Here is a 27,257-nt window from a genome sequence, read left to right on the forward strand (position 1 = left end):
GAGCCTCGCCTCGAGGACGAATAAAAAACTAAGTAGAGAGATGAGTCTGAATTATAGACTGTGTCAGAGGAAGGACTCTCTGAGGAAGTAACAGCTGGATGAACGATGATGGGATGAATGGGAGAATGTAAAATGATTTCTGTGTCTGGGCTAGCAAAGAGGCTGAGTGAGTGGGACACGCGTGCGTGCTAAGTCGCTTCAGTCGTGTAAGACTCTGTGGCCCTTTGGACTGTAGCCCACCAGACTCCTCTGTCCATGGAATTCTTCAGGCAAGAATACTGAAATGGGTTGCCACGGCCTCCTCCTAGTGATCTTCCTGACCCAGGGATCGAACCCGCATCTCTTAAGTCTCTTGCATTAGCAGATGGGTTCTTTACCACTGAGCCACCTGGGAAGCCCGGGTGGGACATCTTTTATCTCAAATGCCCCTCCTCAGGAGTCTGCCGGGCTACAGTCCATAGGGTCGCAAACAGTTGGACACGACTGAAGCGACTGAGCACGCTCAGAAGTCAATTTGGGATGTAATTATCCAGACGTAAGAGACGTGGGTTTGATCCCTGGTCGGGAAGATCCCCTGGAGGAAGGCATAGCAACCCACTCCAGTGTTCTTGCCTGGAGAATCCCACAGACAAGGGAGCCTGGTAGGCAACAATCCATAGGGTTGCAGAGTCAAGTGACGATTGAAGTGGCTTAGCATGCACCTCTCTCTAGCCTGAAAAGCTGAGGTTATCTTTCCTCTACTCTTTCCTAAAAGGAAGGAATGAAACCGTTTGGGAAAGAATCCTTTGGGGACATTGTGACTGGAGCCGCAAAAAAGGCATGGGAGTAGTGAGGTAGGACAGACAGGACATCATTGTGACGGTGATTGGCAGCCTGGCATGGAACACAGGGCAAAAAAGACACGGTTTGGTGGCTGATGGGGGGGGGTGGGGGGGGGACAAAGGGTCCCTCAGGCCAGACTTCCCTTGCTTCCCATTTCACCCAAGCTTGAGGCCGCGGAGAAGACTCCAGCCTTGGGCACTTCAGCAGCCTTAATCCCTTCAGTCTTTATCGACTCAGCCAGTACGCATGCGCCCGCTTCACCAGGCTTGGGGTGGGGGTGGGGGCGCGCGCGCGCCCGGGCAGTCCTACGCATGCGCAGTCTCATAGGTAACCGTAGTGACAGGAGAGCGCCTTGTCCCGGTGTGCGCCTGCGTCCCGGGGAGGGAGCTCGGGAGGGGCGTGGCTTAGACTCCTCGTGCCCTCCCGGTCCAGCCCTGGCACCTTTCTTTTTCCGGTGGGAACAGCGCACGCGCGTCTCCTGAGGACCCAACTGTCGTTTGTCGTTCGTGCCCCTCAGTTGTGTCCCGAGACTGGAACACTGCGACGTGGCTCCAGGTGCGCCCAGGCTGTGACGAGGCTCCCCAGAATAGCCGTGTCAGAGCCCCTCCCGAAATCCTGGCAAGACCCCAAATCCTAGGGGAGAGTCCCCAATATCAGGGCCTTCCAGGTCTTGTTAAAAGTCTTAAAATCCTGACCAGACTTCCTCAGAGATAATGAAAGGAACCCTCCAGGAAATCTCGTAGATGACCCCTGAAATCCTGTCAGAATCTTCTAGAAATGCCGTCAAACTTCTCCCTCAGAGACTGTCAGAGCCTCTAACTGCTCCCAGGACTCAGGGGAGGCTCCCCAGAGGAACTGGGAGCCTGGGCCTGGGAGAACCAGGCGAGATGCTGAGTCCCCCTGGGCCGTGAGGGACCTGGAGGTTGGCCAGGGTAGAGAAAAATGACAGGAAGCCAGGAGTTGCAGGAACCACTCGGTGCCACACCAGCCCAAGAGGCTGGGAACTTAGTCCTGAGGTTATTAGGGAACCATGGGAGGGCTGGAAACAAGAGAAAGATGGGGTTCAAACTCAAGCAGGAGGCCAACAGTTCCAAATACAGGCTGGTGGGCGAGAATGTAAGCCCAGGGCTGTGTGGGAGCCCAGGAACATCACCTAGCCCAGAGACGGTTTCCAGAGGAGGGGATGTGGGAGCCAGGACAGGAAGGGCAGGCGAGAAGGATGTCCCAGGCAGAGACCTGGAGGTGGGAAGAGCCGGCCCAGTTTGGTCAACAGCACAGGGTTCAGGGTTGCAAGTGGGTTTGAGGGTGGGAGAGGCAGATGGGATCAGGTCAAGCTGGGCCTTCAATATCAAGTCCAAGGTCTAGACTCTGTCCCTGGGGCGCTTGGGAGCCATGAACAACACTGTGCAGGGGATGGGCCTTGGCAGGATGGACTGGAGTGGGAGATTGGAGGTAGGAGGCTGAGGAAGAGGCTGGGTCAAGGATCCAGGAGGGAAGGTTGAGGCCTGACCCAGAGCTGTAGGGAAGGAGAGGAGGGGACAAGGGAGAATCATAGGGCAGGAGGGACAGGGCTGGGGAACTTGACAAACTGGGGAGGAAGGGTGGCAGGAGGGAATAACCCCCACCCACCAGCCCAGCTTTGATCTCTGCCGCCCACTCTTTAGGCCCCCATTTTCCCAGCCCACACCTCCAATCTATAAAGCAGGTCTGAACGAAAGCTGCTCTGGTCGAGGCAGGGGTGGGCAAACAGGTTCTGAGAACCCAGAACGGCCTGGGGCACAGGAGGGGCAGGGTGGCTGGTTGAGGAGGCCATTCCCCTGTTTGTCCTTCTAGGAGCTTGGGGAGCAGCCAGTTCCTTTTTGGTCCCTTCCAGTGATGGAGGGGAGCTGTTAGCTTCCCCAGCAGCTGCAGAGCAGCCAGGGTGGCCCATGGACATGCCAGAGGGCCAGGCAGGTGGCCCCACTGCAAAAAGTAAGTGACTGGGCCCCTGTTTGTCCCATGGGAGGGTGGGGAGGGAGCAGTGGGTGAACAGGGCACCAGGGTCTGACTCAGGGACTTGGAAGAGCTGGCTTGGGGTGGCTGAGCCTCCACTTTGAGGCAGGGTGGGATGCAGAGAATGATCCTTGATGAAGTGCCTGCTGTGTGCCCACCTGTCTTTTGAGGAGGCCAAGCTGCAGGAGTAGAAACCTCTGTACGCATGTGCCTGCTGCCTGCAGCACCCCCTCCAGTGACCTACAGACTCACCGTCACTTCTTGCAGGTCTCTGCTTTCTGTGAAGGAGCTGCCCTGTTACTCTCTCTCCCCTTTCCTTCATTACTTTTCTTCAGAGGACTGACTTCTCTTCGTCTGTCTGTTTAGACTCTGTCTGTCCGACTAGAACGTGAGCTCCACAGGGCAGGCTCCATTTTATTTACTCGGTATACCCAGTCCTTGGAGCAGCAATGGCCAACATGCAAATCATATGTATACACACACACACACAATTTTAAATTTCGTTAGTAGCCACATTGAATTAAAAAGAAAAAAGAAACAGACAAAAGGGATGGCAATCATAGTATGATTTAACCTAATACATCTAAAACAGTGTCCTTTCAGCATGCAATCAATATAAAAATGTACTGAAGTTATTCTTTTTTTATACTAAGTCTTCAACATCTGGCTTTACACTAACTTTACACTAACACAAGTGTGTGCATGCTCAGTCACTTCGGTCGCGTCTGACTCTTTGCAACCCTATGGACTGTAGCCCACCAGGCTCCTCTGTCCGTGGGATTCTCCAAGCTAGAATACTGGAGTGGGTTGCCATGCCCTCCTCTAGGGGATCTTCCTGACCCAGGAATCGAACCCGCATCTCCTGTGTCCCCTGCATTGCAAGCGGATTCTTTACCCACTGAGCCACCTGGGAAGCCACTTTACACCAATAGAGCATCTCATCTCACTCTCACCACGGTTCAGGTCTCAAGAATCACTGTGACCATCGGCTGTCCTGCTGATCATGCTGCCCAGGAGCAATGCCTGACATATAATAGGAACCCAGTTACTAACTTTTGACTGATCAGATGGACACAGACCAAATGGGTGTGAAAGTGGCTTCAGGAGGAAGATGTTGGGTTGTCCTTTCTGAAACTCATCTACTAAACAGTGAGAGCCCAAGGGAGACTCCCACCCTAGAGGAGAGACACATCCCCTTTCTTAGAGGCTCCTAGCATCCAGCCTCAAAGCTGGTGTCTTTTCTCTCTGGCCTCAAGAGGCTTGCCAGATAGGAAGGCAGGAGGCAGACACCTGGGCAGGCTGACCAAGTGACCAGCATCTGAATGTGTAAACTTTATGTGTACCAGCAGAGGGCGTGCAGCCACCGAGGAACCTGTGGGCAGCTTTAGGAGATTCCCAGAGAGAAGGGAGGGACACACCCAGGAGAGATGGAGACTGAGGAAAGCAGGGGATGAAGAGAGAAAGTGACAGCAGAGGAAGGAGAGAGAAGCCTTGGAGAGTGGAGAGTCACCGAGTTAAGGGAGAAGAAGCACAGAGACCGAGAAGAAGATGGGGGTGGAGGACATGGAGACAGGCGGGTGGGACTTGAGGGCCAAAGAGATGGGGAGGAGGATGGAAAGAGTCGGAGACAAAACTAGAGAAAGAACAGGACAGACAGAGAAGTAGAGACACTGAGGAAGGAAAGAGAACAGGAGAGAAGCAGAGCGACATCTTCCTGAGGGGCCCCAGGAGGCTGAGGGTCGCATCTGCGCTGTAGATCCATGCAGCTCCTCAGATCCCATGACATCTGGAGCCAGGCAGTCCTGGGTGACCTCACTGGGCCGCAGGGTCCTCCTGCATGATGTAGGGGGCACCACGTCTCCCCTAACTGTAGGTCCTGCTCCCTTTCCCTAGAAGCCAAAGTTCAAACCCGAAGGGGCTGAATTTTTAGCTCAATACAGAGAACCCTTGAAGAGTTAGTGGGATGAGAAATGGCGATCAGATGTTGAACATGTGACCTTGGGCAAGTTTCCCACTTGTCTGTGCCTAAGTATCCTAGCTGGTAAACGGGCTAATCATAGCAGCCACTGTGGTTCATGTCAAATGCTCAGAAGAGGCTTGGCTCCTAGTAAATGCTGAATAAATGTTCAGTTTTATTATTGAGCTTCCAGATTTTATTAATATCTTATCTCTTCTCTAGGAGGGAAGTAACCCACCACTCACCCACCCACCCATTTTCCAGAGGAAGAAGATGAGGCTCAGAGAGACTGAGTCCCTTGCCCAGGTTGCGCTTGAGTCTGCCAGACCTTGCAGCCTGCACTCAGCCCTCTGCTACACCCAGCTGTTCAGGGGTAGGGCAGGGAGCTTCAACAGTCACTTTCAGCCCTGAGAAAGATCCGGTGGGTCCAAGGGTGGAGAATATATAGGCTCCTTCTATATCTTGGAGCATTTTTTGAGTGCCTCTATGTGTGGGCACAGTGGCTACAGCAGCAGACAGACCCCAGGATGTTCACATTGTGCAGAGGTGGGAAGCAGGAGGTGCTCTTCACTTACACAGACCTCACCCTCCCAACCTCAGGGAGAGAGGGGATCACCCTATCCACCCATTTTACCGGTGGAAAAACTGAGGCTCTAAATGGAAAAGAGACTTGCCCACAGTCCTGTGGCTGGAACTCGTGAGATCCGAACCACTCCCCTACCACTCACCCTGCCTGGATTGTCCCATCCCCCTTTGTTTCAGGCCCCAGCCCGTGGGCGCTGATGACGCCAGCCAGCCTCGGGGATGTGGGGAGGAGAGACCCAGCCCTGAGGCGGGCTGGGAGATCGGAGATGCTGTGGGCAGGCGTGATCGATCCAGGCTGCCCGCGCGTTATCGGATTGTTCCTGGCTCCTGGGCCCCCTTCACCCTCCGCTTCTCCCAGAATCCTCTTCTTCACCCTCCTCTGCCCCTCGCCCCCTCTAAGACAGGGAAGAGAGGAAAGAGGAAAAAAGGCTATAAGAGTTTGTTCGGTATTGTGGGCTTCTGAGCTGATTGGACACAAAGGATTAGACAGCAGGGGGGCACTTCCTGGCCTAAAAGGTGGGGGGGCCCACATTCCCAAATAGGGGGATGGGGAAGGTGACTCAAAGACCCTCACCTTGTGGCCCCCACCAGCCCAAACCCCAGGCAGCTTGGAATGAATTCCTTCCCCTCTGCAGGAGCCCGGAACCAGGGTCACCCCTGTTTGTTGTTCATCATCCCCCCTCCTCACAGATGGGCTGGCCCTCTTGTTTCCTCAGTGTACCTCTGGGACCAGGCAGAGGACGGGAGCCTGGGGACACCGCTCAGCTTAGAGGAGCAAATACTCAACTCCACGTTTGAAGCTTGTGACCCCCAGAGAACAGGTCAGAGAGTCAAGGAATAGTCAAGGAATAATAAGGGATGGAGCCGGGGGGCTGGGAATTGGGGAGCCACAGAGAGAGGGATGGGTTGGGCTGATGTGGGTGACTGTGGGAAGCTTCAGGAAGGAAATGGATAGGGGATGGTGAGGGGAGGAAACTTGGGGGAGGAGGGTTAGCAGAGGAAGGCGGGGCTTTGGAGCTTGGGAGATGGGGGAAGGGCAGCCACTGTGGGCCTGGTGGGGCTCAGCTGGTCCTCTTTGGTCCAGCTCTGAGGTACAGATGACTGGGCCCCGTTTCCAGGTGAAAACATTGACTCGGGGAAGAGAAAGGAGTTGCCCAAAGGCCACAGTGCAGGGGTGCCACCAGCCCAGCCAGTGGTCCCCACCTCTTACCCCTCTCCTGCCCCAGCCTTCCTCACAGCCTCTCTGTCCCCAGGCACTGTGGCTGTGACCCATCTACTAGCCTACCTGGAGGCCGTGACTGGACGGGGTCCCCAGGATGCTCGCCTCCAAACACTGGCCTGCAGCCTGGACCCCAGTGGGGAGGGCCCTCAGGCCACCGTGGACTTGGACACCTTCCTGGTGGTCATGCGGGACTGGATCACTGCCTGTCAGCTGGATGGGTGGGTCCCCGCACCTCCATCCCCCACCCCATCCCCGCTCCGAAAACCTTTCCTGAGATCTAACCTCATACCTGCTTACCGCAGCCAGCACCCTTTGGACACAGGGACCTGCTGTGGCTGGAAGGAGGCTGAAAAGAGAGAAAAGTAGCGATGAGGTCGGGGCGGGAGGAGAGCCTGAGGACAGAGTGCCTGGGATGGGGAGGCACAGGGAGGCTGAGGGCAGAAATAAAAGGGGCTGGAGAGAGGAGAAGGGGGATGTTGAGGGGCTGACAGAGGCCCCTCCCCATCCCTCCTCCAAGCGCAGTCCTTGCCCCTCCTGCTTTTCCATCTGGCCCCAGGCGCTGGCCATCTGGCCTCACCCTCCTCCCCGCGGTGCTTGCTCTCACCTGAGCCGGCCCCTCCTGCCGTCGCCCGCAGCCCTGTTGGTGGCTGCTCTGGACTGGGGGCTGCAGGGGCGCTAAGCCTCATGCCTTTGATCCAGGGGATCAGAGCTGGAAGAGGAGGCGGCCTTCGGGGGAGCCCTGGCCTCCCGGCAGCTGCCATCTGGTGAGAGTGCTATATATAGAATGAACCAGGCAGGCCCAGGGTCAGACAGTGGGGGCACTTCCCATGGGGGCAGAGTGGGGGACAGGGCCGGACCCCAGGGACGTTTGTTCTAACCTGGCTTTCTAGGCACCTTGGTGACTGCCTCCCCACCTGCCCTGAGCTTTGGGGTTTGCTTTTTTTCCCCCTCACTGGTTGTTTTCAACTCCTCCTGACACCTGCCCTGTCCAGAGGCCCCTCCCATCTTTCACCATCATCACCCCTCCCTGCACTCTAGTTCCTACATCCTCTGTCCCTCTGATCTTGTCCCCACCTCCCTCCTGGCCTGGGCTCAGGCTTTTTTCTCAGCCTAAACTTTCCATGTCTTCCCTCATCCTTCACTCGGGGTCGGGAAGCCCTGTGGGGGGAGGCCCGGGATGCTGCAAGTGAAGGTCCCTTCCTCTCCAGCATCCTCAGAACAGACCTGCATCCCTTCCCTGTAGAAATCTGATTATGACTCATTACCTGCCCAGTTGTTTTGTCAGTTGATTTGATCGCCGTTCTACCCCAAAGCCTTCAACACAGGAGCCGCTCCATAAAAAAAATGCTGGTGTTACTGGTGTTATTTCTCCAGCCTTATTAAAACAAAAACCAAAAAATAGAGCTTTCTTGACATTCTCTTGAACCTCTCTAACCTTGCTTGGAGGCAGTCAGGGGAGGGTTGTGAGAAGGGGAGGAGATGTTAGCTCTGATGGAGGAAAGACCCCTTTGGGGCTGAATGGGGAAAGGACAGGAGGGAGAGGCTGGAGGCCAGGGCGGAGGCTGGGGTGAGGGTCCAGGGGAAGAAGGCAGAAGGCAGGAGAAGGGAGGGAGCCAGGACGGCCCAGGGGCTAGATGAGTAAGTGGGGGAACTAAGAGGAGAGACAAGGTTCAGGGCAGCTGAGCTGCTGCCCAGGGTTGGGCGTGATGCATGTGGCATGGTTGGGCCCCCCAGGGTAATTAGCCTGAGTTCAAGGTGCCCATGAGCAAGAGGCTTTGTGGTTGGTGGTATAAGTGCAGCCCCAGGAGCAGGTGGGATCACCCAGAGAGAATGCGTGGCTGGGAGCCTAAGGAGGACCAAGGCCAGAGTCCTGGGCTCGCTAACATCTCGGGTCACCCGGGAGCCCACTACCCTCTGTCTCCCTCCAGGATGCTCAGAAGTTGAGGATCCGGCCAATCTGGAGAGCTTCGGAAGCGAAGACCCCAGACCTGAGTTGTATCTATCCTCAGCCCCTCCCTGCCCTTTCCCTGTCCATGCCCTCCAGCGGCCTAGGGCCCAGGGCCCGGCCTAGGGCCTAGGGTCATCCGGGGAGTGGGTGAGGGAAGCAGGTTGGGCTAATAGCTCAGGGAGAAGAGGGCTGTCTCCTGTTTGTCTGGAGGAGCCACATCTCCCCACCACCGGCACCTACCCAACCTGGGGAACAGAGGCCAGGGCTGTGGACAGTGACCCTGCCCCTTCCCTGCCCCCAGGCCCGCTACAGCCGACCTGCTGAGCAGCCTGGAGGACTTGGAGCTCAGCAACCGCCGACTGGCTGGGGAGAATGCCAAACTGCAGCGCAGTGTGGAGACAGCCGAGGAGGGGTCTGCTCGCCTTGGGGAGGAGATCTCAGCCCTGCGTAAGCAGCTCCGCAGGTAGGCTGGGCCCAAGTCCACTCTCCTGCACCCTCCCGGTCCCAGCTGCCCACAGGCCCAGGTTTCTTCCCACTTTCTTTGTTATTTGAGGTAGAAACTGGGTCTCTGTCGCCCACTCTGTCTCTTTCCTTCCTTTTCTCACTGGGTCTCTGTCCCCCTCTTCTCCGGGTCTCTGAGGTTTCTCTGTTGCTCTGAGGGGTTCCACCTCTGTGACTCTGTCTTCCTCTCTCTCCTGTGGCCCTCCTCCCCGCCCCCACCAGTACCCAGCAGGCTCTGCAGTTTGCCAGGGGCGTGGATGAGGAGCTGGAGGACCTGAAGACTCTGGCCAAGAGCCTGGAGGAACAGAACCGCAGCCTTCTGGCCCAGGCCCGGTACACGGTGGGTTTCAGGCAAGGGGTGCAAAGTTGCTCTCTTCTTTGCACTTTCTTGGAGTCTGAGCAACAGAGCCTGACTACAGAATGGGAAAGGGCAAAGGTCACCCGGGTTTCCTCCCTCAGTCCTCTTCCTGTTCACCCCAGACTTTGAGTCGGATGCTTGCCATCCCTCTCATGGCAAAGGGGGACAGCAGGAGCCAGCAGGGCTCCTCAGGCCCGTTCCCCCAGCCCTGCTCCTCCATGACCAAACCTGAGTCATGTTCCCAGGGGTGGGAGAAGGGCAGCGTGGGGGCAGAAGGGCCCAAAAAGAAGCCTTTGTTCTCTCTCTTGGCTCGGTCAGGAGAAGGAGCAGCAGCGTCTGGTGGCCGAGATGGAGACTCTGCAAGAAGAGGTGAGCTGAGGCACAGCACCCCCTCCCACCCCTTCCCCGGTCCTCAGGATCTCCCTGCCCACTGCCCCCCCAGCCAAACACCCTTCAGTCTGATCAGGGAGACCCCAGGATCCCAGTAATGTGTGAATGTCCCTGAAGGTCACCTGGCTACATGTGAGGACTGCTACAGCCAATAAGAGTGTGGGGCACGGGGCTGACTCCTGGCTTTAGTGAGGCTGCCGACATAAGCCTGGGCCAGTCCACCCCTCTGTCTGCGTCAGTGTCCTCATCTGTGATAAGGGGCAAAATAACGGAACCTCCCTGGTTGGATTGTGTGAAATTTAAGCAAGGGTATTCTTGTGAAGCCCTAGGCACAAGGCAGGACACATGGGAAGAGCTCACTAGAAGTTAGCTGTTATTGTTCATGTATTAGTATTTTTTTATGATGGGAAGAAAACAGGCCTTACAGTGAATCCTGATTCAAATTCCATCTCTGCCACTTGCACAACAGACAACCATAGGTTCATTCTGTAAGAACAGGGGAGAAGGGTATCTGTTCATTAGGACTGTTGTGGGAATTAAATGGCCACTGTTACCCCAGAGTCTCACACATAACATGAACAGGCCCAGTCCAACCTCAGGTCTGATTCAAGCCTCATTCTATCCGAGTCAGAAAACATTATCTTACGTTAATTCTGGGTCCACTTAGTCATTTTAGGGGGAAATAAACCCCACACACAAGGTGGCATCTAAGCTGCTGGAAACCCACGCAGCGTCTCACTGCTCCTCACTCAATGTCTGTTCTCTCTGCTGGTCACAAGATTGATGCTCTTTGTCCCATCTGGTCCTCAGCCTTAGTCACCACTGCGTGCAGGCATCCACTGGGAGGCTGACATTGCCTTCTGGTCTCTGGGTGTACCGTCCTAACTGCATGTGATGGTGGTGGCCCTCGTTTGGACCCCACGACCCAGGAATACCACTGGGGGTTCTCCACACCCTTGTGGGGGCACAGAAGAGGTTTAATTGCTTTCTTGTGACTTTTTCTGGGCCTCACTGGGCCTTCTAGGCTTTAACTCCTCACACCACCAGCTCTCTTTTGTTACTCACGTACATTGCTGGTTCACAGACTGAGCTAGGAAACCCCTCTCTCAGATTCTCAGATGTCTCAGAGGTTCTGTGGTTCAACTATATGCATCCTCCTCTCCAGCCCTCTAACCCTTTTCTTGGGGCTGGCCTAAAGGCATTTTCACTGTTTTTCTCTTCTTTGACTCTCCTGAGCTCCTCCCCCAGCCCTGAGAATCTCTGGCCAGTCCAAGCAGTAGTACTCATTCCATCTGGTATCTGTTCATTAGTTCCCCCAAATCTCTTTGTCCTATATCTATAGTATGGCTTTTACATTCAAACCAAAAAGTATTCCACTATTGTTCCCTGGCTCTTTCATAAAATTCTCTCTGTTAGGGCAGGACAGCTGCCATGGTGTGAAGCATGGGCTGCAGGCAGGATGTGACCATTCCTTCCAGAACATTTCTTTTTAAGAATAAGGAGAGGGACTTCCCTGGCAGTTCAGTGGTTAAGACTATGCACTTGTAATTCAGGGGACATGGTTTCAATCCCTGGTTGGGGAACTAAGATCCCTTGAAAATTTAAAAGAAAAAAAAGAACAAGAAGTAACTTTCCCTGAAGCCCCATGATGGGGCCTCCCTCTTAATCTCATTGGCCAAGAAGACAGTAAATGATTATACCCAAACCACTCCCTGGCATGGGTAACACAGCCACTGATAGGTCTGAAAGGTCTGGACTACTTTGAGCTCCGGGGAAGAAAATGGCAAAAAAATTGCAGCTTCAATATGAAGAACATTAACTGACAAGAGGTTTTGAAGGTTCTGGGCTAGTCTGGCAGCTTTTTGGCTTGTTTGTCTGCCTGTGGCCTCAGGATCCCAGTTGGCTGCAACAGCTCCAAACATCATGTTCTCACTCAAAGCAGGACAAAGAGGGACAAGTGCTCCTCTCGTGGCTCTCTCTTTTCATCAGAAGGAGAAGTTTTTCCCGGAGCACCCCCAACTCCACCCCTGCAGCAAGAGACTTCTCTTACATCTCACTGGATCACGTGACAAGAGAGGCTGGGGCAATATCTGACCTTCCTCGGCCTCCGCAGTGGGAGGCAAGTGAGTAAGAGGCAGTGAGAATGGCCTCTGAGTTAGCTGACCAACCAGGTGTCCGGAATCTGCTAAGATTTCCATCTTGATTCACCTCTAAGCCTGGGGCTGGGAGCCCTTCTCCCCCACCCCCTTGGCGAGTGGACCCCCCAGGAAAGCAGGGCAAATGGCAGTCAGCGGTGGTCTCTCCTTCCAGCCCAGAAGGCCTGCTGCCAGATCAAGTGCTCTGAGCAGTGCCTGGGACATCCTCGGCGCTCGATAAATCAGCTATTCTTGGTTCCCTCCCCCTACCTTTCCCCTCTCAGGAGCTGCCTACAGAGCATCTATAGATCGAGTTCTCAAGTTACAGCAGAATAATGTTGGAGTAAGGGACACTCAAGACACTCAGCTTTCCTACAGACCCCACAGAGCGGGCGGGGCTCAGGTTACTGCAGAAGAAGCCAGAGCAGCTGAGTAACCAGGTTCCCTGCCTAGCGGCCCAGGATCCAGCCTGCAAATCCCAGCCAGGTGGGCAGATGTTGACACAGCATTCCTGGCCCCGTCCTTCCTCCGCCCTTCACCTGGCAGCCCAGGCCCGCTGAGACACGGAGAGGAGGGCAGCTGACGGAGGACTTGGAGCTGAGCTGCGCTGGGGTGAGGGAGGAGCTGGCCTTGATTTCCCCAGGGGCACCAGGAGGAGGGGTGTGGCCAAGGAAAGTTGACTGCCTCTGTGCTTTCCCCATATCGAAACTCAGTGCAGGGCTTCCTGTGGTTAAGACTCCACCTTGAAATGCAGGGGATTCCTGGTCTGGGAAGATTCCACATGTCTCCAGGCAGCTAAGCCCCTGCACCACAACTGCCGAGCCCACGTACTGACTGCAGCCCTGGAAACCCGCACACCTAGAGCCTGTGCTCCACAGAAGAGAAGCCACTGCAATGAGAGACCCACATACCGCAGCTAGAGAAAGCCGGCATGCAGCACTGAAGGCCCATTATAGCCAAAAAATAATAAATATTTAAAAAAACAAGGAGAGGAACTCAGTGCAGCTTGCTAGGTTTTTAGTGCCTGGAAGCTCTAGGCTAGAACTTGGTCCATTTTATTCTCAGGTCCCATTTTTTGGCTGGTGTGAGCTGCCCTCTGTTGTTTTCCCAGATAACTATTGTCTCCCTTGAGGACTCAGCCTCAGCACAACCTCCTTGAAAAGCCCCAGAAGGTTTTTGCAAGAAAGTTGTGGGAGCTCACAAGGTCCAGGTCCTAGGCCTCATCAGAGTCTACCTTAGGCATTATTATCTTATGCTTCTTGTCGGTCTCCACTTCTAGTGATGAGCAACTTGAGATGAGGGATGAAGCTGGTTCCCCATTCTCACCCAAGCTCTAGAGGAGAGTGAGAGCTAAAAGTGCAAGGTTTGGAATCAGACTTGAGTTTGACCTTACTGTTCACGTGAATTTGGTCGAGTTTCTTAACCCCTACACTCCTTAATTTCTTCTGTAAAATTGGGGATAATGACAGTGTAAACATGAATAGTTGGGACAGCCAGACTTTACATTCTTCCTGAAAGGTACATGTGATGCAGATGTGCCATTGTTGTTGGCATTGTTATTGTTGTGCCATTATTGTTCAATGATGTTGAACATCGTTGTTCAATTGCTAAGTCATGTCTGACTCTTTGTGACTACATTACTGCATCACGCCAGGCTCCTCTGTTCTCCACTGTTTCCCAGACTGTGTTCAGATTCACATGCATTGAGTCGGTGATGCTATCTAACCATGTCATCCTCTGCCCCCTCTTCTCATTTTGCCTTCAGTCTTTCCAAACACCGGGATTTTTTCCAGTGAGTGGGCTCTTTGCATCAAGTGGCCAAAGTATTGGAGGTTCAGCTTCAGCACCATTCCTTCCAATTAACATTCAGGGTTGATTTCCTTCAGAACTGACTGGTTTAGTCTCCTTGCAGTCCAAGGGATTCTCGAGATCTCCAGCACCACAACTCAAAAGCATCGATTCTTCAGCACTCAGCCTTCTTTCTGGTCCAACTCTCACATCCATACATGACTTTTAGAAAAACCATAGCTCTGACTGACACAGATAGCAGAGTAGCCCCCGTGAAATCTTTCTGCCAAAATATTGAACAAAAATCTGAACAAGGCCCTGGATCTATCCACCAGTTTATAGGAAATAGTGAGGCGGGAGGAACATGAAAAAGGTCCTGCACAGGAAACAAGACCACAGTAAAGCAGTTCTACAGGAAAAATAACCTGGTTTCTTCCACAAATGAAGGGCCTGGAAAAGTGCCCGGATTGGGAAGGTGGGGGAAACACTGCCAGGTGAAATGAGACATTTCAGCCTAAAGCCATGGTGGACCTTGTTTGGATCTTCATTCAAACAAACTAAATGTGAAAAAAATATTTGTGAGACAACCAAAACCGAAAAAAAGCACTGGGTGTGCAATGATACGAAGGAATTATTACTAACTTTGTTAAGAGTGATTGTTGCATTGTGGTTTTACTAAAGGAAAAGTCTTCAAGTAGCAAACACAAATGCTAGAGTAGTTACAGGTGAAATAAGCCTGGGATTTGCTTTAAAATAATCTGGTTAAACAAAGCAAACTCTTGGTGAATAGAGAAGAAACAAACCGGAAAAATGTATGTAATTACTGAAATTGGGTGACAAATAATGGGGGTTCATAATCTTTCTTTTTTTTGGCTAAGCGGCTTGTGGGATCTTAGTTCCCTAGCCAGGGATTGAACCCCAAGCCTTTGCAGTGAAAGTGCAGTCTTAACCACTGGACCACTGGGGAATTTCCAGGTTCATCACACTATTAGCTTTACTTTTGTGTGTTAAAAATTCATAATACAAAGTTTTAGAAGTATCTTTTTAATATAACACCAAATTTTGGTATATGCCAGGCATTGTTCTAAATGTGTTTGTGTTCATTAACACATACTAAACATGTATTTGCATGAATTCCCACCTATATAACCTGGGCAGAGTTGCTCAGTCTTTCTGTGTGAGTCAGTTATTTTTATCTTTATCTATTTTGGCCACACCTCGCAGCTTGCAGGATCTCAGTTACTGTACCAGGGACTGAACCCAGGCCACCATAGTGGAATTACCAAATCCTAACCACTAGACCACCAGGGAACTCTCATCTTTATCTTTAAAAGAGGGCACAGCAGTAAGTTAACACCGGCAAGGTGCTCTGTAAATGTTAGCAGTAATTATTAGTTCATTTAATCCTCACATGCATCCTATCATATCTCCATTTTTGCAGCTGTTTTTATTTTTTCATCTGCAAATCAGAGCTGAGATCCTATAGGATGGTTGGAGGGATTAAATGGGCTGAAACATTAGGAAGTGCTGAGCACGGGGAGTAGGGGGACAGATAGAGGAAGAGATAGTTAGGGAGTTTGGGATGGACATGTACACACTGCTGTATTTAAAATGGATAACCAACAAGGATCTGCTGTATAGCACGTGGGACTCTGCTGAGTGTTGTGTGACAGCCTGGATGGGGATGGAGTTTGGGAGAGAGGATACATGTGTATGCGTGTTCACCTTCACTGGTCACCTGAACTGTCCCAACGTTGTTAATCGGCTGCACCCCAATACAAAATAAAAAGTGAAAAAAAGTCTTAGAAAGGCTGCCATTGAAGGACGATTAAAGCCTCATCTAAAAGGCTCAGAAAAAAAAAGTGCCAAGCATGAGGCCTGATGCACATCAGGTGCTCAGCACATGTCTTCTCTGAATATTAACATGGCCATTTACTGAAGTGACCGTGACCAGGGTCCCTTCTTCCAGAATGAGAAGCTCCTGGCCGAGCGGGATGGAGTGAAGAGGAGGAGTGAGGAGCTGACCTCAGAGAAGGACATCTTGAAGGTGCCACCCCTCTCTAGTGCCTTGACGATTTCCTACCTCCCTGAGGCCCGTTTTTACCCTCACCAGTTTCAGCCCCTGTGGTCTGGTGAGATCAGGGACTTGACTCAAGCCCTCAGGTTCCCAAGGCCAGTGGGCAGCTCACTGAAGCCCCCCTCGGTGTAGCTGACGTCCAGAGACGTGAAGGGAGGTTGAGGAGAGGAGCTCCAGGGAGTGGGATAGGCCGGGGAGGGCAGACCAGACAGATGGACGGGCTCCTTCCTCGGCAGCGGCAGCTCTACGAGTGTGAACGCCTCATTTGCCAGCGAGATGCAATCCTCTCCGAGGTGAGTGGGCTGGAGGGAAGCATGCCTTTGATGTGTCTCCTACCCCGAGTCCACAAAGGAAAGTCCTTCTTTTCTCTAGGGCTTCCCAGGTGGCACTAGTGGTAAAGATCCCGCCTGCCAATACAGGAGACATGAGACGCAGGTTCAATCCCTGGGTTGGGAAGATCCTTTAGAGGAGAGCATGAAAACCCACTCCAGTATTCTTGCCTGGAGAATCCCATGGACAGAGGAGCCTGGCAGGCTACGGTTCACATGACTGACGTGACTTAGCCATGCATGCATACTAGGCTCTAATCCTTTGAGACTCAGCCCAGAGAGGTCAGAGGGTTTCCAGGGAAGCTGATGCTCTCTTCAGGTCTCGCTCTTACCCCAAGCCCATCCCACCCATCCGACCCCCCTTCCCCCCGGAACCTGACCTCAGGGTCTTTGGTGGGTTGAGCCCAGCCTCAGTCAGCTTTGGGCTTTCCCAGCGCACTCGCCACGCGGAGAGCCTGACCAAGACCTTGGAGGAGTACAGAGCCACAACCCAGGTAACCCCCTGGCCTGGCCACACTCTCCCCACTTCTCTTTGGCCATCTCTGGGATGCCCTGCCGCCTCCTGTGTCTGATGATCTTTTTCCGAGTCTCCACCTCTTGTTTCTACCGTCACTGCTGATTGACTGTGTGTCTCTCTCCCTCTCTATCTCTCTGCATTTTCACTTTTCCTCTGTTCTTCCTCTCTCTATATATATATATTTCCATTGCCCATCCACTTTCATTCTCTGTGGGTGATATCTCACAGCATCTCCCCTGCTCCTGTTTCTGTATCTCTGCCTGGCTAGTTTCAGTCTCTGCCTCTCTCTGGATCAGTTCATCTGTCTCCTGGGGTGACTCCTCTCTCTGTCCCTTGTCTTTAGAGTCTCTTGTTTGCTCATGTGTTTCCATCTCTGCTTTCCTTTTCATAGTGTTCCTGACTGATAGGTTACATTCTGGGTTCCTGTTGCTCTTTACCTCTCTTTGGCTTTCTAAGTTTCTGCTCCTGTTTCTTCCCCTTCTCCCCTTGTCTGTATGTGTCTGGAGGATCCTAAAGAAATCAAAGGAGTGGACCTGACCTTGGAAGAGGAGCCCAGTCACGGGGCTGGGGAAAAGGCAGAGCCAGGGGTCCCTCACTCCTTCTTTTGCAGGAATTGAAGCTGGAAATCTCCCACCTGGAGGAGCAGCTGAGTCAGACCCAGGAGGGGCTGGATGAGTGAGTAGAATAGCGGGGGAGGAGGAAGCAGGAGGGGAGCCCAAGGACAGGGAGCCCCCACCATGGCCTCCAGCCCCAGGGTGGGCAGGGCAGTAGCCTCAGCATAGGCTGACTGACAGGTGGTGGGGGGCATGGAGGTAGCCTTCCCCATCCTGACTGTGTGACCAGACTATCCGAAGGAGCCCAGGTGAGGAGAGCAGACTGCACCAACCTAATGCCGCCGTCGCTGGGTGTGGAGATCCAGGCCATTCAGCAGGTGGGCCTGACACCCTGAGAACTCCCTAACCCACCACCAGCGGCAACTCTGACCCCGCCCTGACTCCACCCCGCCCCAGTTCTCCCAGGACCACCTCGTCCTTAACCTCATCCCTACCCCAGTCCCCACCTCATATCACTCCCCCCCTGCCCCCCATCCTCCTGCCTCAGCCCATCCCCATCCCACCCCTGACCCTCTGCCTTCACCGGCCCCTCCCTGGCCTCAGAAACGAGAGGAGACAGCCGTCGATCTCTCCAGCCCTCTGTGTGGAGTGTGGCCGTGGGAGGAGGTGGTCAGTGAGACGGATGAGGAGGATGAACTTCCTCCTGAAACCCCAGCTGAGGAGCAGGTGAGCATGGGAGGGCCCTGAGACCGCCGGGTCCAGGGGCTGGGAGTGGGGCCCAGGACTCCTGCACTGTTCGCCATCCTATGGGCAGGTGTGGACTGAGGGCCTCTGTGTGCTGGCCTCAGAGCCCCTGGCCAGACAGGACACCACCCCTGCCCTCTAGGGACTGGCCTACTGATGTGGGACTGAGCCAAGCAAACATGCACAAGTTTCAGAGAACTGGGGCGGGGTGAGAGTCAGGGCAGGGTCAGTAACCTGAATGTAACCCTGAATCCAGTAATAGCCATCATTTTATGACTTCTGTAATTATCTGAACAATATTTCAAACCTCATTTGAAACAATGAAGACAACTCATCTTCAATGTTCACAGTTGAAAAGTGAGATTTGTAATCTATTAGTGACAGGAGGATTTTTTTTTTAAGGAAAATACTGCTAAAAGCTCTGTAAACAATGCATTATTGTCTTGAAAATTATATTGCTTCCTAGCTGCTCACCACCCTTGAAAGAGAAAGTTTCTCTGTTCACTTTTTCCCTGAGTTGAGAGAATCTTCTGTTGGATTCCTCAATGCCCTCTCCCACTCTCTCTGTGGGGTGTAGGCACCCTCATCCCTCACCCTGTTATCCTTGGGAAACTGAGGCTCAGAGAGAGATCACACAGCTTGGGGGGGGCACAGCTGCATCCCTCGGGGAAGCATACATTTTTAAAATTACGTTTAATTTTGGCTGTGCTGGGCTTCATTGCCGCGAGGGCTTTTCTCTAGTTGAGGCAAGCGGGGCCTCCTCCCTGGTTGCTATGTGTGCAGCCTTCTCACTGCAGTGGTTTCTCTTGTCGAGGAGCATGGGCTCTAGGGCAAGAAGGCTTCAATAGTTGCAGCACTCAGGCTCTGGAGCACAGGCTCAGTAGTTGCGGCACACGGGTTTAGTTGCTTCTCCATATGTGGGATCTTCCCAGATCAGGGATCAAACCCGTGTTTCCTCCAGTGACAGGCAGAGTCTTTACTGCTGAGCCACCAGGGAAGCCCTGCAAGTGTGCATTAGAACTTCTGCTGAGAGCTCTCAGACGCCTCCTGGAGGGGAAGACTGAGCCAGGCCTCTGTACTGCCTGCACTGGATCCTGGGGACCCCCTGGGGCTCAGGATCTGATAGAGAGATCATGAAAATGGGCCATCCCAATGCACGATGATCTGTGTGCTGGGGGGTTGGGGGGTGGGCCCTGGGGAAGCCCAGAGAAGGAAGTGCCTGTGTGGAGTAGGAGATATCACAGGGAAACTGACGCTTGAGTTTATTTTGAAGTAAAAAGAGGGAAGTTAAGTGGTGTGAGAAAGGAGAGGTCTTCCAGGCAGTGGGAACAGTACGCGGTGAGGACATGGGAGCGTGAAACCACATAGCATGTTTGGAGGGTAGAGGGCAGTTGGGGGTGACTGGCCAGAGATGAGGTAAGGCCGGATCATGAAAGGAATTCTCTGCCAGTGAGGCTGAGACGCTGTGCATGGGCAAGGACAGGTCAGCTCTGGATGGACTGCATAGAAAGATCCCTCTGGGGCCACATGGGAAGCTGGGAGGCCAGAGAGGAGGCTGGGGCTGTGGTCCAGAGTTAGAGGATGAAGCTGGAGCCAGGCCAGGGCATTGGGATGGAGAAAAAGGGACAGGCAGAGAGAATTAGCGAGGGGAGACAGAGCTGCCTACTCACCAACAGGGGGCTGAGGGCTCTGGGTTCTGGAAAAGGGGATAGACAGACAGATGCTGAACTTACCTTGTGACCCCCAAGGTGAGCACCCTGAGGGATGGAGGATGCTGCCCTGGGGGCAGTGGGTACACAAGGGTGGAGCTCAGTGATGCATTTAGAAAGGTGTCGAGTTGGTGGTTGAGGCCACAGGCAAGGCTGGATGTCTCCAGAGAAAACGGAGGGGGACCTGGGTGCCCACGACTGGGAACCTGGGAGGAGAAGGGGGTTGGAAGGGAAATGCTGAGCCTCTTTGGGGCCCAGACAAGAGTGAGAGGCTTGTGGGAGTGTGAGAGGTTCGGGGGGACCTGAACTCCTGGTCGCAAAGGAAAAGGGGGTCCTAAAGGAAAACTCCTGGTCCAGCTTCAGGCTTCTGCCCCTGGAGGGAAGGTAGAGCCACCCTCAAGGAGGAGCCCTCGAGGGAGAAGGGCAGGTTTTAGAAGCAGGTGGTGAAGCCCAGGATACCTAAGCTTTTCTTTCCCACAGGGAAACTTCCAGGGAGAGTCAGCGCACCCTCAGGAAGGAGGGGAGGAGCAATTGACGTGGTAAGGAGACTGCTCCTTCCCTAGCCGTCCCTCTGCCCCAGGGTGACTCTGAGATGGCTGGAGTACAGGCCTGGAAGAGCCCCGAGCGAGGCTTACACAGAGGCGTGACCTGTGGGCCCTTTGCTCACCCAGAGGCGACCCTGGGCCTGCGAACTAGAATGAATCAGGCCAGCTTTACCCCCAGACGCTGATAGTTCAGGAGGACATCTAGCCCCTGATCCCGCCTGGGGGAAGACTTGAAGGAGGCCCTGCTTGGGGTCCTCTGTGAGTGGTATTCATATAGGAGACCCCTAGGCAAGAAGACAGTCGTCAGGCAGATGGGACAGCTTAGTCACTCATTCACTGTCACTGAACACACTTCTCCAAGGCCCCCAAGGAGCCCTGGGGCAAATGAGACCCAGATTATGCCCCAGGAGAGCACTCAGACTGCTGGGAGACCCTGGGGTCTCTGCAACCACACAGCCTGGGTTCAGATCCCCGCTTAGTTACTTTGTGATGGGATGGGGAGAGCCCCTGCCTTGTGATTGTTAATTGACTGTTCGGAGGCTCATGTGCAGCCTCCGAGGATGTAGAAAGCACCGGATGTCTGGACCCACCCTCCTCCACGGGGCCTCTGCCTTCCTGCAGGGCCTCTCTCTCCCCGCTCCCCTCTTTCAGGCTCCTGGCTGTGACAACTAATGAGGCTGCCTGCCACGGCCTCTAATTGGACTTGTCTGGGAAAGCTGAGATTGGGCGGGATGGGGGGCCCCCCGGTGCTGTGACCCTTCCCGCGTCACCAGGGAATGGAAAGAAGACAGCGCTGAGCAGCAGCGGGGCCCAGGACTGGTGGAGAGGCCGGGTATCCCGGTCTCCCTGAGGCGGGGGAGGGCAGGATGACCTGCAGAGTGGGAAGCTGGGAGTGAGGGAAGTGGTGAGTGTGTGGCCCAGGGCTCAGATGCTGAGAGGAGCCGGGGACCCCCACGTGGAAATCAGACATCTGGAGATCTGACTGGACCGGATGCTGGAGGCCTGTGAGCCTGGGTGCCTTACTGAATTGGAATTAAGGAAACAGCTGTATCCTGAGGGTGTTGGATCTGAAACTGGTAGCTAAGGCTGGATGACTGGATCCCTGGTCCCCAGTGAAGGTGGTGATGGGTGGTGCAGACGTCTTGGCCTCCAAGGGACGTTGGGGTTGTGCAGCTTGTGTCCTGAGTTCCCAGAGAGGTGCCTGTTTCAGGGACTCAGGCAACTGTGATCCCAGCGGGCACAGAGGCTGGGGCTTGCACACCTGAGAGAAATGACTTGGGATGGAGGCGGGGTCCACAGAGTTGACTTCTGGAGTCAGGGAAGCTTGAACTGGAGTCCCAGTTCTCAAAGAAGACCCAGTGAGACCCACACTCCCTGAGCATGGCCCAACCCACCAGGAAGGAAGCTGGGGCAGGGGGCAGGGTCTCAGAGATGTCTCAGAACTGGAAGCCTCTGATCACCTGGGGGAACTGCTGGGAAAGGAGAAGCTGAGAAAGCCAATAAGGTGGAGGGGCCCCTGACCCTTTAGGGGTCACACACAGACTCTCTGGAGAATTTGGTGAAAAAATACAGATGCTAACCTACAGACAACTGTTCGCTCGTGGGGCTCCAGGGTACCCTCCAGGTCCATGTATGTGAAGGCCCCGTGCTTTAAAGGTTCTGCCACACAGCTGGTGAATAGGAGCCAGGCAGGGGAGACAGATGCTTGCAGTGACTTTCTTGTCGCCCCAGGTTACCCAGAAGAGAGGAAGAGGACGGAGCGGAGATCCAGGTCATGGTAGGCAGTTCCCAGCACCATTCCCTCCAGGCCCTCAGATGAGGCTGCTGTAGTCACAGCTCCTCCGCAGCCCCTACCCACACCCCCAACCAGACAGAAAAATCATTTGGCCGAGAGTTAACAACGCCCTCGCTGTAGCTAATGAGAGTAGACGGTGCTGTAGAGGGAGGCTTCAGGCCAGTGGGCAGCCAGAATGTTCCCAGGGGACCCCACACACAAACACTGCACACGGGGCCGCAGCCTCTACGCCACAGATGTAGCTACACCCCCGGATTGCAGAAATGCACACGTATGTGCGCCCACACTCCGGAAGAGCCAGATCCTCCCCAGCCAGCCCAGAACTCCTGGTGCACCGCACCTGTCATAGCTGCCCTGCCCGGCACCACACACACCAGCTCCTTTGCTCCTCAAAGAGGCAGGTGACAATCCTGGTTCTCCGGCAGAGGAAGGGAGGGAAGGAAACGTGGTGAGGTCAGAAGCCCGAAGGTGTGCCAGCTTCCGTTCTGAGGTCCTGGGACTCTTCAGTGTCCACATTGACCAAGATGCTCTTCCTGAGCAGCCTGACCCCAAAGCCCACCTCTTTCCCACCATACCACACTCCCATCCGTGGAGACTGGGGCCCACCTCAGCTTCCTCACTGCTAGTGTGACAACGATCTCACCCAGCTCCCAGGTAGGGGTGAAGGTTACGGATCGCGTCATAAAGTGCCTGGCACTGAGCAGATGCATGATAGGTGGCAGTGGTGGAGACGGGTTGAGGCCGGGATGTTGCTGGAACTCCTCATTTGTTATTGTATTGTTACTGCTGTAGTCATCGTCCACAGATCAAAGGCATGTGTGAGAAAGCCTGAACTCTACAGAGGGGACACCCTTTCAGAGAGACAAGGGAAAAAAACGAGAAACACATGGGGGATGAGGTGGTAAAGTAGGAGTATTGGAGGCTTTAATCTTAAAATAACTGCTGGGCCTGGTGCAGGGCGGGAAGACGGACCCAAGGAGTGTCCATGCTGAGCTAGGTCCAGCCCAGGGCTGGGTTCTTGGAGGAGATAACAGTCTTTGACCTCAGGGAGCTTGGGTACTTCCAGAATCAGTCAGAAAATGGAAATAATAATATTGAGTAGCTCACATAGTTATTGAGTGCTGTCCACCAGGCATTGTTCTAAGCCCACCTCCTGATAGTTTGGGTTTTGCCCACCTTCTCTTTCATTCTCCACTTCAGCCCTTTGAGGTGGGCGTCGTCGTCACCCCTGTCTGGCAGATGGAGAAAGTGGGGCCTGATGAGGTAGGGCGATGTGCAGGCGACACGTGGCAGGGAAGTGGCAGAGCTGGGCACCCAGCGCAGCAGCGTGTCTTGGGGAGGCTCTCACACTGAACCTCTGTGTCCCGCCCCCTTGCATGTGCTCACTTCTGCCCAGTGGGCTGGCCTGAGACCTCGGGGTCTCAGGTTTGTCTCCTTTGTCCTTCCAGGTGGACCTCCCTATCCATCCAGGAGACTCACACCCTGAAGACATCCTCAGAAACCCTCCTGAGAGGTAGCGGGACCCAGGGGCCTGGGACGGGACTTGGGGGTCGAGGAGAAGACCAACACCATTGCCCTGCCTTCCTTTCTCCTTAGCAGCCCCTCAGAACCAGAGCTGCAGCAAGCCCTGGTGCCCGTGGTGAAGGAGCTGGTCCCAGTCAGGAGGCCGGTCTGGGGCCAGCTCTGCCTGTGCCCCCTGCGCCCCCGGCGGCTCAGGTGCACCCCACAGTGTCTCCAGAAGGAGGGTGGTGGTCAGACGTCTGGGACACCACAGGCTCCCGCGGGCGCCCCCAAGCACTGTGCTGCCTCCCTGCAGGGTCACCCGGCTCCTCTTGGTCCCGGTGCCACTCCTGGGCCTGCTGCTGCTGCTGGTGCTCTCCGTCATGCTGCTGAGCCAGTCCCCGCCCCCCGCGTGGCCCCACCTCCAGCTCTGCTACCTCCAGCCTCCTCCAGTGTGAGCCATGCCCCCACCCCTGCAGAGCAATGTCTAGTTCGGTGACTTCCTGGGGCTCTTTCTACTGTTATTCTCATGGTTGTGCCGCTGTGCCTTGGGATTATCCCGCTGTCAGGGACCCCAGATACAGTGCTCCAGGAGCCACACCCCTGTATTGGGTTTTTATGTGAAGTCTCTTGGTTTTTTAATGATAGCAAAACACTAGGGGTTATAGTTTCCTCACAAACCAAGTTTGAAGAAGGGCAGCTGTCAGCCCACAGCTCAGTCTCCACAGCATTGGGGCAGAGTGCTCTAATTCTCTCTACCTCTCTTGACCTTTCCCTTGTGCTCAGGAGATGACACTGTAGCTTCATAAGTGATGTCTGCAGGGAGAAGGGGACACATTTCTTCCTTTTTATAAAGAAAAGCAATAGCCTTCCCAGAGCCAGCAGCAGACTCTGCCTTGTTGGCCAGAACTGTTCGGCATGACCACTCCTTACTATAAGGGCAGCTGGGAGACTCCTGGCAGAAAGAGGGAGAACAAGATGTGGGCCAGGCACGCCCACACACACACACAGATGTCGCCAACAACCAGCGGGAAAGGATGTGCCATTTGTTCCTTCAGCTAATTCTTAGTGATCATCTATTTGCCATGGCTAGATCTTAGAAGACAGTAAAACAGACCCTTCAATGCCAGGCTGAAGTGTTGAATTTTCTCCTGAGGATGACAGGGGTTTGGGGATGTTTTGTTACTTGTTTTTGGTTATTTACTTTGTATTGAGCTATAACTGACATACAGTGATAAATGGACCAATCCCAAATATCAGCTGGATAAATTATTGTTCATGTAAACACCCATGAAAGCAAAACCCAGGTCAGGACAGAGAGCAGCTTCAGCACTGCAGAGACTTCTTCAGGAGAGCTTTGAGCAAGGGAGGGACCATGGTAGAGGTGGCTTCAGGCTCTGTGAGAGCTCAGAAAAACCACCTAACCCCGCCTGGAAAGTTAGAGATTTCTTTCCAAATATGGGACAGATTTTGCGTTTAGTTTTTAAAGATGGATAAGGTTGGTTATAATGAGCAGAGGCAGCAAAGGGTATCCCAGGCAGAGGGGGAAAATGAATGTGTAACGACCAGGTGATGGAAAACTTGTCTGTGTGTAGAAAGCCATAGACAGCACTATGTTGCTTGAATTAAAAAAAAAAAAAAAATGAAGCCAGAGATGGATTTGATGCTTTAGAGTTGCAAGAAGTAAGATAGGTAGACAAGAGTCCATTAAGCATTTTGAACACCAGCTTCTACTGAGCTCTACTGCCAAGTGTCGGAGAAAGGGCTCTGATCAGAGAAGAGGCAGAATCAACTCTAGGTGGGAAAGAGACCACCTGAGCCTGTACAGGGGATGGATAATGGAGTGAAGCTGGAGGCAGGAAGCAGGGAAGAGGTAGGAGGGCGTGAAGCCTGAGCTGGACTGGGTGAGTGGATGGAAAGAAGCGCAGGGCAGAGTGTCAGAGCAGAAAGGACAGCGCCAGGCCTGATAGGCTATGAAGGGGAATGAAGGGGGAAAGCAAGGGCCAGCATGTGACCCAGTGACTGGCGGACAGTGGCACCATTCCCGACATGGAGACCCCATGGGAAGGAATGGGTTTTGGGGGACACTGAGCTCATGTGGGATGGAGTGTCCCAAGAAGGCTGGAGCCCCGAACCTTGAGTTCTTAGTCTGGAAATGGAGTCTGGGTGTTACTAGCTATGATGGTGATTGAAGTGTGGAGATTGCTGAAATTTCCTGAGGAGAGGGGAGTAGTGTGAGAAGGGAAGGAGTTCCAGGCATCGTTCTCTGAAAAGTCTCAAATGCTAAGAAAGAGATCTGGGGAGGAGGAAGTACTGGAAGAGCATAGGCCAAGATCCAACAAGACCCAATTACCAGGCCCTTCAGCAAACAGAGGATAAGCCTCCTCATGACATTTTAATTCTATTTCTCCACGAAAGTAGAGGAATGATCAGACTTCTGAAGTTGCACATATTTGGGTTCCAGTTATCCTTCTGTCCTTTCTAGCGCTGACAGCCTGAGGACATGACCTCAGACTGCCAGAATCTTGTTTGTAAAATTTGGCCAACTCCTTATTTTTGTGACACGTGCATGCAGCCATGTCTTGACTCTTTGCGACCCCATCGACTGTAGTGTGCCAGGCTCATCTGTCCATGGAATTTTCCAGGTAAGAATACTGGAGTGGTTTGCCATTTCCTACTCCAGGTGATCTTCCCAATCCAGGGATCGACCCCGCGTCTCCCAGGTCTCCTGCATTGGCAGGCGGATTCTTTACCACTGAGCCACCAGGAATACAGTTACTCATTGCTTAGTGTTTCTGAGTAACAGGGAAATAGGCCCCACCCCACAGCCTATCGGCCAATTAGGGGACGATCCGCCTCTCGGAATGCAAATTACCGGAGAACTTGCCAATCACAAAGTGCCAGCCCCGCCCCCTTTCCCCACGATGACGTGCCCAGCTCCTCTCTTCTGAAGGCCAATCAGAGCGCGGTCCGCGCGAATTGCCCCCGGAGCATGGCTCAGAGCCCTCAGCGTCTGGTTAGGGGAGTGGGTTGCCATGGTCACCATTGAGGGGCAGGACTGAAGGGCCAGCGGAGCCTCCAGAGACAGAAAAAAGCGAGGGGCAGATTCTGGTTAGCTGCTTCCTCACTTCCTTCATGGGTGGGCCAGGTGTTTCCCCGCCTCCGTCCCATGCCTCCTGAAGCCTGTCACCTGTCTCTCCTCTCCTCCCGTCCCGACTGGCACGGATGATCAGGGAATCGCGCAGTTAGAACACCCTGCAGAAACTGCTGCAGGCTGCTGTAAGAGAGGCGGAAGCCCTTTTCTTTTTTTCAGGTGGGGGGGAGGTGTGGGTTGCGCTCCGTGTGACTTGCGGGATGTTTGTTCCCGACCAGGGACTGAACCCACCCCAGCAGTGAAAGCATCGAATCCTAACACTGTATCACCAGGGAATCCCCAGAAACCCTTTTCTGATAATACATTTTGCTTCCAGAAGGGCGCTATACTTCAGTCTTCTAATTGTATATCTGGTTTAAGTGTTAAAATAGAGGAGGAAAAGGGAGCTGAAAGGTTAGAAGCTCTTCCCAATACCACACAACTAGGTTTAGGGGAGCCTGGTTTTGAATAGCAAGTACATCTCCAGAGCTCCCATCGCATCCCACCGCCTCCGATCTTTCTACTGTGCCCGAAGTAGAAGTCGGGAAGTGATGAGAGAGTGAAAAAAAGAAATTCAGAGAAAACGAGAGCTGGAAGAAAGAGATGGAGGCCTATAGGAAGAAAGGGGTTTGGGGGGGGTGTGGAGAACACGAATG

At 53.8% G+C, this 27,257-nt stretch overlaps 1 protein-coding gene across 4 annotated transcripts; it reads left to right on the plus strand.

Moving 5' to 3' along the window:
* The first annotated feature begins 1,257 nt into the window (after window positions 1-1,257).
* Window positions 1,258-27,183, plus strand: KASH5 (KASH domain containing 5). Of its 4 annotated transcripts, none has more exons than XM_065926498.1 (20): window positions 1,258-1,377; window positions 2,656-2,793; window positions 6,073-6,177; window positions 6,610-6,796; window positions 7,278-7,342; window positions 8,507-8,573; window positions 8,828-8,989; window positions 9,250-9,367; window positions 9,704-9,754; window positions 15,668-15,745; window positions 16,012-16,068; window positions 16,539-16,598; window positions 17,232-17,296; window positions 17,465-17,552; window positions 17,779-17,901; window positions 20,109-20,167; window positions 21,905-21,950; window positions 23,417-23,481; window positions 23,565-23,684; window positions 23,785-27,183. In XM_065926498.1, the coding sequence occupies exons 2-20, from the start codon at window positions 2,751-2,753 to the stop codon at window positions 23,924-23,926; spliced, it is 1,701 nt and encodes a 566-aa protein (XP_065782570.1). In that variant the 5' UTR covers window positions 1,258-1,377; window positions 2,656-2,750; the 3' UTR covers window positions 23,927-27,183. The 4 variants fall into 4 exon arrangements, with proteins under 4 accessions (XP_065782570.1, XP_065782571.1, XP_065782573.1 ...); XM_065926499.1 differs by having other exon boundaries at window positions 23,568-23,684; XM_065926501.1 differs by lacking the exon at window positions 23,565-23,684.
* The last annotated feature ends 74 nt before the right edge of the window (window positions 27,184-27,257 follow it).

The sequence above is a fragment of the Muntiacus reevesi genome, chromosome 2 (genome assembly GCF_963930625.1).
Source record: "Muntiacus reevesi chromosome 2, mMunRee1.1, whole genome shotgun sequence".
NCBI classification, from domain to species: domain Eukaryota; kingdom Metazoa; phylum Chordata; class Mammalia; order Artiodactyla; family Cervidae; genus Muntiacus; species Muntiacus reevesi.